Source organism: Myotis brandtii, unplaced genomic scaffold (genome assembly GCF_000412655.1).
Source record: "Myotis brandtii unplaced genomic scaffold, ASM41265v1 scaffold963, whole genome shotgun sequence".
In the NCBI taxonomy this organism is placed as follows: domain Eukaryota; kingdom Metazoa; phylum Chordata; class Mammalia; order Chiroptera; family Vespertilionidae; genus Myotis; species Myotis brandtii.
In genome coordinates this window covers 406,676-426,362 of record NW_005371986.1, presented here as the reverse complement: position 1 = coordinate 426,362, position 19,687 = coordinate 406,676, and the positions used below count along the sequence as shown (strand labels likewise).

General features: G+C 43.9%; 1 protein-coding gene across 1 annotated transcript in view; it reads right to left on the bottom strand.

Moving 5' to 3' along the window:
* MTAP (methylthioadenosine phosphorylase) overlaps positions 1–19,687 on the bottom strand; it is a 163,158-nt gene that overhangs the window by 6,686 nt on the left and 136,785 nt on the right. Inside the window, exons 9-10 of the mRNA XM_014533303.1 lie at positions 8,805–8,907; positions 3,701–3,940 (exon numbers count right to left, since the gene is read on the bottom strand). Coding sequence (XP_014388789.1) covers positions 3,701–3,940; positions 8,805–8,907 — 343 coding nt within the window. The remainder of the gene's footprint in view (positions 1–3,700; positions 3,941–8,804; positions 8,908–19,687) is intronic.

Genomic DNA, 19,687 nt, shown 5'->3' with positions numbered 1-19,687 from the left:
AGTCTAGATCCATCTACTAATTTACATAAAATACAGAGGACAGAGAATCTGGTTAAACTACCCTGAGGAGATGATTTCAACAATTCAGACTGTGGGAAAGTACAGGTCAAATCACTTGGTTTCTTTTTAGAAAACTTGGAAGAAGAAATCATCTGAGATAACTGGAAACTCGAACTTTGCCTGGGAATGATAAGGCATTATGGCTGGAATGTGACAAGGACAAGGTGGCTAGGTTAGATATATCCTAACATGTTGATGGACAAAGCTATGGATCAAAGTACAGATGAAATATGAGTGGCTATAAGTTGATGTGATAATGGTTGACGCTGGATTCACAGAAACCCATAGTATTGTCTGCTGTTGTACGTAACTAAAATTGCTTCCTAAGGAAAGGCTGGAAAAAGCTGTGGACTATACACTGGCCGGTTAGAGGAAGAGTACTTGTCACACTTCACTCTACTTAGAAGAAATCCAAGATTCAGGGCACAGCGATTACAGCTTTCATTCAGTTTCCTGGAGTATAAAGTCCAGACCCCTCCCACAAACACCAGGATATGGTTAGACAAAACGATCAGTACCGCAGCGGAGGGAGTCCCGTTACTGTGGGAACACAGAGCAGTGACCAGCTGGGTGCCTGTCAGGCCAACATACGGGCACAGTTCAAGTGGATCCTTGAAATGCAGGGTCATAAAGCGTGCAAGAGGTTTACCTTACATTTACTCTTGTCCCTACACTTCCTGTGACTGGTATTTCTATGTAGGCTGACTTCTGTTCTCTTTGGTCCTGCTATTGGGCTCCACCCAAAATGCCTCCCTATTAACCTCCTCACGATCAAATCTAACCCTCTGTTGGAGGACCAGCTCAATTCTCAAGTTTCCTTCACAAATTTTTTGTAGTCTTTCTACCCCCACTGCCATCACTGCTACTATCTGGTGACCAACCTCCTAGGAGCCAGCATTCAACTAGTTGCTCTACACATTCCATTTGGCTCAATTCTTCCAGTAATCTAGCAAGATCAGAAGTGTAACTGAACAACTCACGCCCCTCACCCTGAAGCCCTGGCTCCATCCCGCAGAAGAGTAACTTGTTAAATTACAGGCTTGGTATCACAAGTAATTGGAGGAACAGGAATTTGAAGGTGGCGTGGCAACTCTAAAACCGTTTGATCATGCCAGGCTGCACATCTGGTGTGAAGCACAACACACACAGCTGGCTGGCTGAGATGATGCTATCTGTCATATATTCGTGTGGCACTTAACATTATTTGCCTTCATGACTTACCACTTACACAAACCTAGCTTCTCTACTTTTAATTGAAGTAGTTCCAACTGACTGCTTTCCAAACCTCACGGGGTCGACTGAAGGAAAGCACCGTTAGCTCTGCAGGGAGATATGTTCCTGGATCAAGCAGAAAGCCACAGGCAGGCAACAATGCGTCCTCAGGGAGTGGCAGACACTGACGTCTTCTATTCATTGGGAGCAGCTTCCTAAGACCATGAGGCCAAGCAGTTCCCTTTGATGAGAGGGATTGTGCTGCAGCAGGATTTACAAATCTCTTACATTAAAAAGCATCCTCGTGGTTAATTACACTGAAGAGTCAGGATAAGGCATCATGCAAGACACAGAACCTGTGTTCATCTATGTCCCAAAATCCAGGTAAATGAACAGAGAGAGAGCAAGAATATTCCTGTTTTACATGAAACCGAGTGGTGAAACAAGCAGCCCTGAGATGGTGGGAAGGGTCCCCCTGCAGAAGATGTCACCTGTCCTACATGTGCTCAGAGCAGCCACCCTTATACTTTTTTACTTCAAAATTCCTTGACTGGCCTGGTCAGTGTGGCTCACTGGTTTAGCACCAACCCATGAACCAGGAGGTCATGGTTCAATTCCCGGTCAGGGCACATGCTTGATCCCCAGTGGGAGGTGTGCAGGACGCAGCTGATCAATGATTCTCTCTCATCATTGATGCTTCTATCTCTTCCTTTCCCTTCCTCTCTGAAATCAATAAACACATATGACTGTAGTTCTGTCCCTTTCTCTATTTTAAAATAAATGATCCAGTTTCTTTAAGTGAAATGCAAGGGATGAAGAGAGAAAAATATTAGGTTAAAAGAGACTCTGAATAGTTGAAATGATGAGACAAGAGGAAAAAATTGAACAATCTAAATACTTGAGTATATTAAGAAATTAATATCAATAGGTTTTATACATTAATGGTCCTGTGGCTGTTTTTTACTATTTTATTTTTTATAAAAGAGGCCCTCAGCCAGGCTAGTATGGCTCAGTGGTTGAGTGTCGACCCATGAACCAAGAGGTCACTGGTTTGATTCCTGGGCAGGGCACATGCCTGGGTTGTGGGTTTGATCCCTGAGGTGGGGGGACATGCAAGAGGCAACCAGTCAATGTTTCTCTCTCATCGATGTTTCTATCTCTCTATCCCTCTCCCCTCCTCTCTCTAAAATCAATACACACACACACACACAAATATCACTCCACCATGCACTATATATATATACACTAGTGGCCCTGTGCACAAATTCGTGTGTGAGTAGCTTGCTGCTGCTTGCCTCAGCTGTCCGCCCCGCCCACCGCCATTCGTAGCTCTCCACTGCATGTAGCTCGCTGCCCTGCCCTCCTGCTGACTGGTCATTACATGACAGTGTCCCGACCAATTGGCATATTACCCTATTATAAGTATAGATATATTTTAAAAAGGCCTTTATAAAAACTATTTACTTATGAAGGCAGGGAAGAAAGAAGGGGTGGGGCATATGTATGACACAAAGTGGGCCATGGCCGATACCTGGAAGGCTGGGTGATGGGTCACTGGGGTTTATTATACTAGACTCTCTACTTTTGGAGATGTTCCCAATTTTTCACAATGAAAGTATTTGTTCTGGAAGCCTGACCTCAACCGTCTGGCCGGACCGCGCCGTTTTTATTACCTAAAACCTCTTACTGACTTCCCATCTGAAACACAGTCTCCACAGCTCTGCTTCCTTCTTGCTCCCTCCCCTCCTCTCTACTCAAGCATGCCCACCTTTCCCATCACATAAGGAAGCTTCCCTGACTGCAAATACTCGGCTGAGTCAACTGGATTCATATGTGTATCTCACCTGAGCTTTCTCACATTCCTTTGCTTAACCTCTAACCACCCACCTCCCCATCTCTGTGAAAACCACAGAATGCTGGCTCCTTACCAACTTGTTTTGGTTACTCCCACACCAAGCATGGTATCCAGTCACGGTAGGGTAAACAGATAGCTATGAATAGAGCCCACTTACCAAAAAGATATTAAGAAACAGTTAAGTTTTTTTCCTTTAAAAAAAAAAAAAAAAAAAAAGAGCACAAACAGTAGCACAGCCCAAGGAAATTACAACCAGGACCTTGATCCTTAAAATAAGGCCCAAATCTCAACATGATTCCCAGCATGCCTACAATGTACAGTTCATTGCTAATCCTTGGATAAAAGTGTTTTTTTCTTTGCTCTGAAGATCCTGATCCTTACTTTCCAAAGTCAACTATAGAAAATATCTGGTAATACTTAACGACGATGTATTAAAAGTTGACTTTAAAACCTGGAAGAAAGGTACTTTCTGGAAAGAATGCAATAGAAACACATAGTGAAGATCCTTTCTTACCGGGGCTCATGGCACCTGGCAAGTCAGGCCATACGTGCTCTGGAGAGAATTCCACCTACCACTTCCTCGTGCTCCTTCCAGCAATCATAATCTGTTGCCATGGCGATACTTGCATAGCAAAGTCCAGCCTCCTTAGCAAGAACCACCTCTGGAACTGTGGTCATGTTGATAACATCTGCCCCCCAGGTGCGAAACATGATGCTCTCTGCCCGTGAACTAAAGCGTGGTCCTTCAATCGTGAGCATGGTCCCTTTGGAGTGGTACCGGAGTCCTAGCTTCTTAGCAGTCTCTGTCAGGACCTAGAAGAGAAGGAACCACAAACGCAAAACATGCACACCTAAGTCCAGCTTACTATTTTATTTTCCCCTGAAATGTAAAAGGTTGAGTAGTTAAAGATCTTTATTATAAAAACCTAGTAGCTGCCGACCCTCAGAGAGAACCTGGGAGCGTCACAGTTTCCCAGACCCTCAACCACGCGCACATCCTGTGTCCCCCGCCCCTGCACATACAGCTCACAGCTACAGTGAGCTTTTCCTACGCACCAGGAATGTGTTTACAAGTTTTCATCGCATGTACTTCTTCACAGCTTGAAGCAACAAAGCTGGGGTGTGAGCAAGGACTTGAGACGGAGCTTTTAATCTCCAGGCTCAGCGCAGGTGGCGCCCCTCATCACATCTTCTCAGAGAGATGTGCGGACAACCGTTTCTAGGCTCCTGAGAAATTCATTCTCTTTGCTCTTTTGTGAAAAGTCTGCAGACTTCTGTAAAAGCTTTTTTTTTTTTTTAGTTAGAAAGTAATTACTCTATAATCTCTTTTGCCTGTTGCCTCTGCAAGGACATACAGTAAAAACAGAATGGGCCCATGCTGATTATTTTCTGTCCAGGGATAGATGTACCTTAGCCTGTGCTTCAACATTCCTTTCTAATTAAAAAAAGAAAAAAATTAGTCTTTTAAACTTAACTGTTAATTGAGGACTGCTGAAAATGCACTTAACCTTTGTCGTAGTTTTCTCACCTGTAAAATGGAATAATAATACTGTATATAACTCAAGAGATAGTGTGAGGATTAAATGAGCTAAGGATATACAGCACAGAATTGTGTCAGAGACACTGTAAACATATAAATGCTAAACTGGTCTTCTTTCTATTAGAAGCACAGCAGGTCCCCGAACAATGTTGTTTCATTATAACACTGAAGAGGAAAAAAGATCGATTCCCAATGGGCCACTGTCTGGGTGGAGTGTGTTTGCTCTCTCCATCTCTGCATGGGTTTTCTCTAAGGACTCAGGTTTCCTCCTACATCCCGAAGATGTGAGTTTAGGTTGTATCTACATTGTCCCAGCGTGAGTGTGGGTGCCTGTGAGTGCACCCTGCGATGAAAGGGCATCCAGTCCAGAGTGGGCCCCGCCTGGTGCCCTGAGCTGCTCAGATAAGCTCTGGCCACCTATGATCCTGATCGAGAATAAATGGGCTGGAAAATAACTATCTTACTTGTTTTCATTCACCTTCCTTAAATGTATGTATAGCTCACATTTATTTCAATGTTTAATATTAGAAGAGTTTTGGGGATCTTTATATTTAGAAGTTTGGTGATGTTTCTGTCACTGGAAATATGCCACAAGGACTTAACTCTTGTCTATCTCAGCCTAAGGTAAAATTGGTTTAGTTATATATCATTTTGCATAAAGACACAGTTTCCAAGAACCTGTGGACAAGGTTAAGTGAGGATTTATTGTATTGGCAGCTTCTATAGGTTCACCAAATAATTGGCAAAGCTTCCTAAGATACCATCCTATATAATAAAAAGCTAATATGCAAATTGTCCCCTCGACCGGAGTTCAACCAGGGGGAAGGGCCGGCCCACCAACCGCCCGCAGCCCCTCCCCCGGGCTGGCCCAGCCTGATCCCACCTGTGCACGAATTTGTATATATATAAAATGCAGTGACTCACGCTCAATAGAAGGCTCCAATCTAGGGAAAATCTTGCCTGCTCATGTCTGAACCACATAAGTAAATTAATCCATTTCCTTAAAAAACAACTTATGCTATGCTATGACAATGGGAGAAAAAATTTTAACAAGAGCTTTGGTAATTCCAAATTTAGAACCACGACAAGCCACAGACAATGAATAGTTGATGCTACTTCATGTTTCTTTATTCTATATGTGCTAAAAATAAGACTATGCGTAACCAAAGCTTTTCCCCAAAGAGTAAAGGTTATAAATGCAGGGGCCTAAATCATGCCTCCCCTCCTTTTTTCAAAATTAATTTATAACCAGCCCTGGTCGGGTGGCTCAGTTGGCTGGAGTGTCATCCTGTACATGAAAAAGGTTGTGGGTTCAATCCCTAGTCCAGGCACGTATGGGAGGGAACTAATCAATGTTTCTCTCTCACACTGATGTTTCTGTCTGTCTGTCTCTCCTTCCCCCTCTCCCTCTCCCATCAATAAAAACATATCCTTGGGTGAGGATTAAAAAAAAGTTATATAACAAGCACTGCCCTGTCTTCATTAAATGTCTTTTAAAATCCCAAATAACCGAGCTGTCTGTCTCAGCCAACCTAGAGCGCTTCTAGAGATCAGTGGAGGAAGATCATAGCTACCAACGGCTGAGGCAAGAGGTCCTCGCCATCACCCTGGGAGGTGGGGGCCGTGATGGGAGGAGAAGGACCCAGAGGCTCCTGGATGTGCACTGGGGCCTCTCTGCTTGAACCACCACTTTGCACCAACACCCTAAGGTGTCAGAAACACAAAAGTCAAGCTGAGAGATTTCTGGGTCTGAGGTTAAGCTGCTCTCATTTCCATGTCTCAAGTTATCATAATGGAACTCCTGAATCTATCATCCTTGTCTCTAAAATATTAGCAATATCAGATCACCAGGCAAAATACATTTCATGAGTCAAAACTCTCGGAGTATCTATCAAATCACCTCCTAAAATGACTAGAAGTGACACTTATTTTGGAATAGGTAACATCTGCAGGAAACAAAATGGCATTATTCTTCCACCCATGCCCCCATGACGCAGTTCACCTTCCCAAGGGAAACACTCTTTTCGCACATAAATATTCTCATATTCATCTCCTTACATATTTATACACATTTTAACACAAATGTACAAGGGAGGCCACGTTCTACTACTGGCAACTTCCACCAGCCACCACATTTACATGTGCTCTGTATGCATCACTAGCACTTCCACCGCCCACTTCTACCCCTAATATTACTGTACGTTACTATTTTCTGCCTTCGAAAAGATCTTCGATCTCCTACACTCTCTCCCTAGTCTACCGTATTCCTTCCCAAACTGCCCCCATTTTGAAATGGACAAGAATTTTTTTTAAAAATATTATTATTTATTTCAGAGAGGAAGGGAGAAGAAAAGAGAGATAGAAACATCAATGATCAGAGGGAATCATTGATTGGCTGCCTCCTGCATGTTGGACCGAGCCTGCAACCCAGGCATGTGCCCTTGACTGGAATCAAACTTGGGACCTTTGGGTCCGCAGGCTGACACTCAATCCACCGAGCCAAACCAGCTAGGGCGAAATGGACAAGAATTTTACACACATCTAGTTTCTGCTGGAGAGCAAATTTATTGTGTGGGTAGATCCATGTTTCAGAGGGAAGACTGGCAGCATTCTGATATATTCTGCTGATAACTACCCAGAAACATATCCATTTAAATACATACATACACACTGAACCTGCCACTTATTTTAAACAAGTAAAACATGTATTTTCACAGAACTCAGAGAGAATGTACAGTGGTACACCTCAAATGGCTCCCCGCAAACCCTTACCGTGCATTCTAGATTTTGTTGTTTGTGGGTTTTTTTAGAGTAGGGTGAGGTTAAGATGCCGTTGACTACATGGCAACTGGTTTTACATGGTTATGCAGGGGTGAATATAAAAGCTGCTTTGCATATGCAGGTGTTAAAATTAGTTTACTTTCTCTGCTCTTCAGCATAATAGCTGTGTGTCATTGGAAAAGTTACTTAACACCTCCAAGCTTCAGTTTTCTCATTTGTAAAATGAAGGTAATAATCACATATACATTGTAGGACTGTGTGGGGGGTAAAAGAGTTAATACCTAGAAATGTATATTAGTATAGAAACGTCCAATGACTGGTAACTGCATTTATGAATCAAATTATTATCATTGCTGTTCTATACATTGTCAGGTTGTCATCATTTACGTTTGAGCTGAGTTTGGCCATTACTCTCCAGCCTTCTCTCTGGGATTAGAGTAAAATCTCCGAACAAAGCGGGCAGCCCCACAGAAGTCGGCATCAGGCCTTAGCCCTCAGAGAATAAAAATGGCTATCACAATTCAAAAGTCCATCTCTTGCTCCATGCATGGTATTTTTCATATATTCCAGGTTTGGAATTCAGGTGCAACACAACAGATTAGAAGCATTGTCAGTGATGTACTAGCTAGTGAGATCAATTTTTAAATTAATATACAGAATATAAATACCTACACATGTTAGTCATTCAGCTGGTTCCAGACTATATACTCTTGACTAATATGCTAGTCTACACTAAATTATTTAAAAAGTATCCTGACAGCAAAATCAAAACTTATAAAGAAGGTAGGTTGCTACTTTGAGTGATTCAGCTTACAAATGACTGACAGTAGTGAAAGCATTATTAGCAAAGGGAAACAACTTTCACAAAAACCTCGCATAGGATGTAAACTTGAGAGAAAGAGGGACCATGTGCTTATTAGTGAGGCCCAGTGAATTTTGTGCATGGGGGAGCGGGGTGTCCCCTCAGCCTGGCCTGCACCCTCTCCAATCCGGGAACCCTCGGGGGATGTCCGGAATGCCTCTCGCAATCAGAGACTGCTGGCTCCTAACCACTCACCTGCCTGCCTGCCTGATTGCCCCTAACCGCCTCTGCCTTGGCCCTGCACCCGGGACCCAGGATTTCTTCCTCCAGCCGTCTGCAGTCACCCGGGACCCGGACTTCCCTCCGTCTGGCTGGCTGCAGGGGCAGGCGGCTTCACCTGGGCCCGGCTTTGTCAGGATGTCCGGATGGTCATCCAGAAGACATCCAGTCAAATTAGCATATTACCCTTTTATTAGTATACATTAACCTAACTCTAAATGCCAACCCAAGCCCTTACAATTTATTTTAGTGTACTTTCCAGACAGATTACAAACCTCTCTCGTTTTGGGGCAGAACGGCTCAGCCATTGGGATGTGGCACACTCCTCTGGCACAGGAGTGACTCCCATCATAGAAGGTCTGAGGCCTCATGGTGGTCCTACAAAACAAAGTGAGAAGGTTTTGTTTCAAAGAAGGCCAACTTTCCTTGGCCAGGTGGCTCCGTTGGTTGAGTGTCCTCCCCTGCACCAAAAAGTTTTGGATTCCATTCCCAGTCAGGGTGCATATGGGAGGCAAACAATCGATGTTTCTCTATCACAGTGATGTGTCTTTCTCTCTCTCTCTCCTTCCCTCTCTCAAATCAATAAAAACAGTGGATTCCAAAAACGGTGGCAACATAAGTGGAAGCTACACTGACACACTCCCAGGACCAAACTGGAATTACAACAAAAATACAGAAAATCTGGAGAGAACCCTGATAACCAAGGACAGAAAGTGTAGACTGGTCCTCGCTGGTTTGGCTCAGTAGATGGAGCATTGGCCTGTGGACTGAAGGGTCCCAGGTTTGATTCTGGTCAAGGGCACATGCCTGGGTTGCGGGCTTGATCCCTACTGTGGGGCATGCAGGAGGCAGCCAATCAACTATTCTATCTCATCATTGATGTTTCTGACTCTCTCTCCCTCTCCCTTCCTCTCTGAAATCAATAAAAATATATTTAGAAAAAAAAGAAAAGAAAGAAAGCAGAGACCAAACAGAGACTGATAGGAAGTGTGGAGGCACAAAAGGAGGGTTGGCGGGGCTCCCATAGACAGCAGCTGTGGGGGTTCCCACTGAGAACTCTGGGGCCTACAGCACAAGCTGGGCTCCCTTTCACAGAGCACTAGACCTGAGAAAGTTGCTCACATAACATCTGGCTATAAAAAGCAGCAGGACTGCTGTCTGCCAGCAATAGATGACTGGAAATGCTGGCACACTCATAAAGAGCCAATGCACAAAATTTTGGGGGCAGCCACTCACCTTGGCAGAGTGGACTGGAGTTGTGTGAGCAGAAGCCAGGGTTGGGGGCTCTAGGGTTAGACATCAGAAGGCAGACACCCTGGTTTCATGTGCTGTGCTGAGTCATTCCCTCACGCTGAAGAGAGGACATCTTTCTCCAGTGGACCTTTGGGATCTAGGTGGTTTTGCTTGGGAAAAGACAGTTGCCCCACTCTATTGGGAAAACCCCTTACCCCCCTTCCTGTGGAGTTTCTAAGACCCATTAAGAGACTAAGAATAACAATCCACCTGCAGGCAGAAGTAATTGCCCCATCCTGTTGGAAAACCTCTTACCCCACAGTGTGGTCTATAGCCAGAGGCTAATCAAGACTGAATACAATCAGAATGCAGGCAGACATGGAACTCTGCAGGCTTTGAGTCTTTGCCTGATCTAATTTGGGCCCAGGGCTAGGAAAAGCAGATCTTGGTGCACATCTTGGTCCTTTCCAAAGGCACCCAGCCCCAACATAGGGAACCACAAGCTGTGGATTGCTGATAGCTGCAAACAGGGTACTCAGGGGCAGTTAGAAACAGCATCTGACACTGTCTTACATTACAGCTTGGGAGGCATAGTAGATCTATCTAATACACAGACACAAACCCAAATAGGCAGCCCCTCAAACAAGCCCCAAATGAAAGAACAAAGAGAATTCTCCAGAAGAAAAGCTAAATGAAATGGAAATAAGAAATTTATCAGACATACAGTTCAGAATAATGATGGCAAAGATGCTCAACAGCATGAGAAAAAATACAGTAACTATGAAGAATAACATAACACTAATAAGGAACACAGTGGGGAGGAACACACAGCAGATTAGGGGAACCGAGGATTGGATCAGTGAATTAGAAGACAGGGTAGAAAAAAAATCACTCAATCAAAGAACCAAAAAGGAAAAAAAAAATTAAAAAACAGGACAGCTGGGAATAGAGGGATCATACCTCAACATAATAAATAAAGGCTATATATGACAAACCTACAGCCAACATCATACTCAATGGGCAAAAATTAAAACCATTTCTACTAAGAATAGGAACAAGACAGGGGTACCCCCTTTCACCACTCTTATTCAACATAACACCGGAAATGCTAGAAAAAGCGGTCAGACAAGAAGAAAACATAAATGGCATCCATATTAGACAGAAGAAATTAAAACTCTCATTATTTGTAGATGACATGATATTGACACCCTAAAGACTCCACCAAAAAAATACTAGATTTAATAAAATGATTTTGGCAATGTAGCAGGATACAAAGTTAACACTCAGAAATCAATGGCATTTTTTTATATCAATAATGAATTCTCAGAAAGAGAAAGAAAACAAACAACCCTATTTACTATAGCAACCAAAAAGACTTGTACTCTGAAAACTACAGGACATTGAAAAAAGAGATAGAGGAAGATATAAAGAAATGGAAGACTATACCATGTTCATGGATTGATAGAATTAACATCATTAAAATGTCCATACCACCCAAAGCAATCTATAGATTCAATGCAATCCCTATTAAATTACCAATGGCATATTTCACAGATCTAAAATAAATACTCCAAAAACTTATATGGAACCAAAAATCCCGAAATAGCCATAGCAATCTTAAGAAAAAACCAAGTTGGAGGGATCACAATACCAGATATCAAGTTATATTACTAAGCCACTGTAATCAAAACAGCCTGCTACTGGAACAAGAACAGATATATAGATCAATGGAACAGAACAGACACCCCAGAAATCGACCCAAGCCATTACATTCAATTAATATTTGATAAAGGAATGAAGAGCATACAATGGAGTCAAGACAGTCTCTTCAGTAAATGGCGCTGGGAAAATTGGACTGGTACATGCAAAAATATGAAACTAGACCACCAACTTATAACATACACTAGAATAAACTTAAAATGGATAACTTAAATGTAAGACGTGAAACAATAAAAGCCCTAGGAGAAGCCATAGCAGCAAAGTCTCTGACATTTCTCATAGCAATGTGTTTATGGATACATCTCTTAGGGCAAAAGAAACTAAGGAGAAAATAAACAAATGGGATTACATCAAAATAAAAATTTTCTGCACAGCAAAAAGAAACTATCAACAAAATAAACAGGGAGCCTACTGTATGGGAGAACATATTAGCCAATTATACATCTGATAAAGGTTAATATCCAAAATATAAAAGAAACTCATTCAACTTAACTAAAGGAAGACAGACAATCCAATTAAAAAATGGGCAAAGGACCTAAATAGACACTTCTCAAAAGTGGACATACAGATGGCCAAGAGACATATAAAAAAATCCTCAAAGTCATTGATCATCAGAGAGATGCAAATTAAAACGACAAATTAAAACACCTGTCAGAATGGTTACCATCAACAAATGACAAGTACTGGCAAAGTTGTAAAGAAAAGGGAACCCTAGTACACTGCTGGTGGGAATGCAGATTAGTGCAGCCATTATAAAAAAAACAGTATGGAGTTTCTTAAAAAAATGAAAAATGGGACAGATGCCCCAGAGAGCACATTTGCTTTAAGAACAAGAAAATAAATGAAGAGCGAACCAAGATGGCTGCATAGGTAAACACCCATACTCGCAGCCTCCCGCAACCACAGCAACATGACAACTAAAATACAGAGCAACCACCATGCAGAACTGTCCGAAAGGTGGCTGAACAGAAGTCCTACAACTAGAGAAATGAAGAAAGCACCGAGACTGGTAGGAGCGGCGGAACGGGCTGGTTCGACAGCCACGTGTGCCGTTGTGTTTTTTTAATTGGGAGGGAGATGTCTCTATGGAGGCTGCCAGTGAGGAGCAAGGGGTCCCAGCCTAGGGTTCCAGAGCTGGGAAGAGAAGTCCACGCAACTACAGGCTGTAAAAAGCAGGGGGATTGTGGCTAAGTGACAAGGAGACTGCTGGGATCCCAGGGGTTCCCCTTAAAGGGCTCGTGCACACACTTACAGGGTCCCACTTCTTCCAAGCTCCAGCGCTGGGGAACCAGATACATGGGGAGGAACTGGATTGTCTGGCATGGTGGCAGGAACTCGGGGGCGGCTCTTTCCCAGACAGGGGTGCTCACAGTGGTCACTGTTCCTGTGCTGGGACCTCCCCTCTCACAGGGCTGACTGGCAGCCGTAACTGAGTCTCAGTCAGCACACTGTTTGCTCTGCCTTGGGGATTCCCTGAGACCCCAACCAATTTGCAGCTGCTTTTCCAAATCAATGGCCTGTCCTGGCTCAGGCTTCAGACTTTGCTAAAATCTCCCAAACAAATCTCTCAAACAAGCAGCAGCTGGTGTCAAAGCTATCAACAAAAGGCCCAAGACCCAGCATTAGCACCAGCCCACCTTGTCCCACAGCTGGCCTGGTCAGGCCTTTCCTGGGCATCTCTAAGCCCAATACAGATAGCAGATCTCTCTGTAGTTCCTGCTGGGTGGCCCCAGGCAGTGGCACCCAGTGGACAGCCTTAGACCACAGTAGATTACAACTCTACACACCCACATGCGACACACCCGAGAGGCAGACTCAGTGAGCACCAAAGCCCCACTAGCAAGTCCTGCTGCATAGGGGTGTTTCCTGCACAGCAGCTCTCCACTGTAGCTGCAGCTGGTCCCACAGCCTGGCCTGGGGGTTTAATTATGCCAGAACCTCTTATATCCACACACAGCAGGACCCAAAGTGAGTAGCACAGTACGGAATTGCACCAATATAAAAAGTCAGAGGTCAGCGAAACCACACAGAGCCCTGCAAACGCCAACAGTGCAACTTAATGTCCTTTCCACGCCCAGGACCATTCTCCATGCAGCTTCAGCAAAAAAAAAAAAAAAGAGGAGGGGGGAGGAAAGGGGGGGGGGGGGGGGGGGAAGGAAGGAGGAAGAAAATATATTGTTCATATATTTTATCTATCAACAATCTAATCTAAAAATCAAAATGAACAATAAATCTAATGAACGAAATAAACTGGTGAATAAAATATAATCAGAGGCACAGAAGCATGGAATGGACTGATGAATCTCAGAGGAAAGAGGGAGTGGGTGTGGAAGAGATAACCAAAGATCTTACCTATAAACAGGATAGTAGGGTCCTGTAATACTCTCAATAATAAAGATTTAAAAAGAAAAAAAAATTAAATATGGGACTGCCATTTGACCCAGTGATCCCACTTCTAGGGATAGTATATCCTAAGAAACCCAAAACACTAATCAGAAAGAAAGTATGCACCCCATGTTCATAGCAACCCATTTTATAATAGCTAAGATCTGTAAACAGCCCAAGTGCCTATCAAGTAGATGAGTGGATAAAAAAGCTGTAGTACATTTACACCATGGAGGGACCTGGAGAGTATTATGCTAAGCAAAATAAGCCAGTCAGAGAAAGCTAAGTATCACATGATCTCACTCATATGTGGAATCTAATGAACAAAATAAACTGATTAACAAAATGAATCCAGAGACACAGAAGCATGGAACAGACTGTTGAATTTCAGAGGGAAGGCGGGGATGTGTGGGAAGAGATCAACCAAAGAACTTAGATGCATATATACATAACCCACGGACACAAACAATAGGATGAAGGGCTGGGGCGGGGAGCCTGGGTGGGCTATAAGGGGTCAATGGGAGAAAAAAGGGAACATATGTAATACTTTCAACAATAAAGATTTCTTAACAATAATAAAAGGAAGTCAATAAAAACACATTAAAAATAATTTTTAAAAAAAGGCCATCTCACCGAAACTGGTTTGGCTCAGTGGATAGAGCATCGGCCTGTGGACTGAAAGGTCCCGGGTTCGATTCCGGTCAAGGGCATGTACCTGGGTTGCGGGCACATCCCCAGTAGGAGATGTGTAGGAGGCAGCTGATCGATGTTTCTCTCTCATCGATGTTTCTAACTCTCTATCCCTCTCCCTTCCTCTCTGTAAAAAATCAATAAAAATATATTTAAAAAAAAAAAAAAAGGCCATCTCTCCATTCTCTGGGGCTGGTGAAATCAACTCTATATAGAGCAACATCTTGGTCCTCACTCCAGAGTCAATAGCTCTGGATAAGCTGAAGGCAAATGGTAAAAACGCAGCTTCAGGATGGTATTTGGCTTCCCTGGCTCTGGGTTGGTGGCAGCGTACTTTCCAACAGATGCCTATGATCTGGTGGCTGTGACAGGATAAGCACACTGTTTTGCAGATACAGCTCAACTCTGGGCTCAGGAGGGCAGATCAAACACTTAAGAAGTCACCGTGAATATTCCCAATCACTGTCAATGTAGAGGACCGAATACTGAGCCCCATTGATATCCATCACCTCGATTCAATAATTTCCAAAATTTGGTCAAATATGCTTTATCTGTTAGCATTTCCCTGGTGGCAAATCCCAGGCTTTTGTCATGCACCCCTACTTCAGATGGACCAAAATACGTGGACTATTTCCACTGCCATGTCATGACCACATTAATAAAAATAACATTAATTCCGCAGTATCAGCTCATACATAGACCATATGCAAATTTCCCTGTTGTCCTTAAAAATGTCCTTTTTGAAAAAACAGTTGCTTTGTTAGTTTCAGGTCCATTAAAAGCCTTCATCTTGCAGTTGACTGTCATTTACTGAACCCTGACACTAGTAGCCCAAAGCCACCTCGCTCAAAGATGAGGCCTCAGTGCGGGGGAGGAATGAAGAAGACCTGTCAGTGTTCTATTTAATATATTTTTTGATTGATTTCGGAGGGGAGGGGAAAGGGAGAGACAGAACCATCCATGATGAGAGAGAAGCACTGTCAGTGGTTTAAGGGAAAAGCTAACTTAACCCCGAAGAAATTCCAGATGGGTTGAACAAAAGGTCAAGTGATTGCTCCAGCCCGTGCAATCAGGGGTTTTTCTCTTTTTGTAAAACCGACCAATAACATGGTGCCACATACTCCAGCTCTGGCTTGGCGCCAGCCTTCAACGAGTCAAGTATTAGTAACATCTCTACTAACAACCGTGATTAAAACCTTCAGTTGCTATACGCCACTCGACACCCAACTGATAACACCGTCATCTCATCTACCTCTGTCCTCTCCTCTATCTCCACCCCTTCTTCACCTAGTCACTCCTCTCTTTGTTCTGAACTTTTACCTTAAGATATAACATGTGTTATTCATGCTTCATGTTATGCTGTAAATATGTGATACTTATTGACTCCTGTTTTAATTCTCTCAAGTGGAACATTTTACATTTTTCTCTTTACACAAAGCTCCCCAACTGCTAGCGATACAGCTTATAGCAAATTGGAAAATGGAGAGTCAAGAAGACATGGCAATCATAAAATATAGTGTTTAGCCACCCACTTATAAGGACTTTATGAGGATTAAGTCAACCATGAAGGCCAGATATCCCACAGCAGCTCAGAAATGAGGTCTGGGCTAGAGACAGAATCGGAAGCCAGTACCAAGGACAAACTGTGGCTGAGGAGGGGGATATCAGAACACCCCACCTTGAAAGGGGCAAGTGAAGCAGGCAACCCCAGGAAGAAACAGAGACTTTAAAATCAGTATTTATCATGGTTTTGGGACTGATCCAGGAAGGAAGGTAGAGATAAGATCTCTTTACATAGCCTGCCCACTTATTTGTGGGGCTTTGTGTGACTGACTTAAGTGACAACACATTCAGTGAAAGGCTTAAGTTAAATCACTATAAACGGCAATACTCCTGTACAGTATAAAATGACGAGACACGATCAGTGATGAGTAACACTGAGCAATGGGGCTCCTAGTCACAGGTGTGGTGAGGGATGACATCACCCAAAGGAAAAATGCTAGAGTGCAAATGAGAGAAATTTTAAGAGTTCTGATGCTTTCTTAGGGTTTGTTTTTTTTTAAATATATTTTTATTGATTAGGGAGAGGAAGAGATAGAAACACTAATGATGAGAGAGAATCACTGATTGGCTGCCTCCTGCACACCCCCTACTGGGGACCGAGCCCACAACCTGGGCATGTGCCCCTAACCGGAATCAAACCCGGGACCCTTCAGTCCGCAGGCTGACGCTCTGTCCACTGAGCCCAAACGGCTACGGCTTTCTGAGAGTTTTTAATTAGCGAAATGAGAGTTTTAAAAACGGAGCAAAATGCCAGAAGTAAACTTATCAGGTAGGTCCCACACAGTGGGGACAGCCACCTGATGGAGCCTGTACTAACAGGGGACCTGCCCGTTGACTGCCAATTTCCAGCCCAAACAGCTCTTCCAGTCGCATGGTTCGCTCTCATCTTTTTTTTTTTTAATATATTTTATTGATTTTTTACAGAGAGGAAGGGAGAGGGATAGATAGTTTAGAAACACCGATGAGAGAGAAACACCGATGAGATGCCTCCTGCACACTCCCCACTGGGGATGTGCCCGCAACCAAGGTACATGCCCTTGACCGGAATCGAACCTGGGACCTTTGAGTGCGCAGGCCGACGCTCTATCCGCTGAGCCAAACCGGTTAGGGCCGCTCTCATCTTGAGTGTTCTCAGTGATATGGAGAATACATGAGAAACGTCATTTTATGCCTGATTTGATCTTGTTACTAAATGTGTCTGGTTTCTGTTCTTTCTTCATAAGGCATTTAATAACAACACCTGCACTGAACCCTCCAGCAGTTACATCCCAAGAGACTCTGATGTAATAACATCTCTATTTTAGATGGCAGGTATTTGCATTTAGGGGTCAGTAATCATTGGTGCAAAGAGCTATTGCTACTATTGCCTTGAGAATGACCAAGCATCTAGCACACAGTATTCACTCAAATCACATCAGAGATGGAGGCAGGTGTAGCAGAAGCAAGCATTTGGAGTAGGTCAATGGAAGACAGTTTCCAGGAGGAAGAAACTATGTCTGCAACAGTGCCTGGGTGGCACCTTTTCCTGATAAGGGGGCCCTTGAGGGAATCTGTTCTTCCTTCCATCAAGAGACAGAACTGAAATCTATTCCTGAGCCCATGGTTCAGTGCGCCTCAGCCTCAGGCAATGTCAAACTGGCTGGACCTGGCGGGAGGCTGTGTTCCAGCTGTGGCTGACAAGAATGAGAAGGGCCACACTCCTTGGAAGCAACCCAGACCAAGGACAAGAGAGTTCAGAGTGGCGGCTGCCCTACTGACTTGTGAAAGGGGCAAAGCGGCATGTGGTGGCAGGCGGAGTGCATTCCCGCGCCCCCGAAAACATCTACATCCTAATGCTCAGAACCTGTGAATATGCTATTTTACAGAGCAAAGGGGAACTAAGGATACAGATGGAATTAAGGTTGCTAGCCAGCTGACAATAAAATGGAAAAACTATCCTGGATTAACTGAATGGGCTCAATGCCATCACAAAAGTCCATACACTTGGAAGAAGGAGGCAGAAGAGTCAATGTCAGAGTCATGAGATGCAAGAAGGACTCAACCCACCATGGCATTGAAGATGGAAGGGGCCACAAGCCAAGGAATGCAGGTGGCAAAGAGCAAGGGAACATTCTCCCTCAGAGCCTCCAGAAAGGAATGCAGCTCTGCTGACATCTAGTCAGTGACACCTACCTTAGACTCCTACAGAATAAGATAATCAGGTTGTATCCTTTAAGTCATTAAGTTTGAGGTAATTTGTTACAGCAGCAATAGGAAACTAATTCACATGCTTATCTGGCTTAAGATATAGTTAATTCAGTTGTGGGTAATAATAAAAAACTGATGATGAAGGTCTTCCCCCAATTCTTGCTTTAGTCGTCACCCTCCCAGCTCAGCAAGGTGACTGCTGATTTCACCTCCCTGTCGCTTGGGACATGCACTGGAAACCAGACTTGAGGGACTTGACTGGTCTGAGTGGTTTTACTGTCCATTCACCAGCTCTGTGCCTCTAGAAAGTCACTGATCTCTCTACACCTCAGTTTATATCAGTTTTCTCCTATTTAAAATGAGGAATTAATACCACCCACCTTCTACGGTCCGTGTGGAGACTGAATGAGCACACACGAAGCAAGCGCTCAGCACTTGTCACTACTGTTTAGGGCAAACCTGCCAACCACAGAGCATGACACATTCTGGGCCCAGTCAGGGGTGCCCCCCAAACTGCTCAAAGTTGTCACACAGGAATGTGTGCTCAGAAAAGTTAGTGTACAGACAAAAAACTGCCCATGGAAGAGACAGAACGATGCTGTGTCCTGGCGAGTGAAACGAGTTCCAGACTCAGGAGGGAATGGGGCACTTTCACACAGAGTGGGGAGAAAGCCCAGAGAAAGACAGACTGGGGGGCTGTTTCTGGATCGAGGCTCTTGAATTGATTCTGTTGTCACGACAAGCCTCAGCGTGCAGGAGCGAGCATGAGTCAAGGATTTCACCAGCAGAGCCGGGCCAACGGCCGGCTGCTCAACAGGTGACTGGTTTTGGGGAACTGATTTTAGCTAAGTCACTTAAAGAATACTCAAACAGGGATGCCCACTGACAGAGACAAGTTCTGTTTTTAGAAACCGAGTGAAATAATAAAACTGCTCAACCCCCTCGACTTTAAAGCCTAAGCACTGACGGGAAGAGGGGCTCTCAGCAGCAAGTTTGTCACCTTGATCCCCAGTGACAAACTGCTGGCCCTTAATCCAAGTTATGTTCACGCAGATAACAGGACACAAACGTTAACTGAAATACTAACAGTCAATACTAACAGGAAGCAGAAAACAATCAAACTTCCCACTCAGGGGCCAGCCGAAATAAATCCTATATCCAAGAACAAAACAGCATGTAGCTGGTAAGGAACATCAGGGTGGACATCTTGCTATATATATATATACTAGTAGCCCGGTGCACGAAATTCGTGCACTGGGGTGGGGGTGGGGCCCTCAGTCTGGCCTGCACCCTCTCCAATCTGAGACACCTCAGGGAATGTCCGACTGCCTGTTTGTGCCCACACTTTTAACAGATAACAGCTCCATTGTTGTTTCTTTCT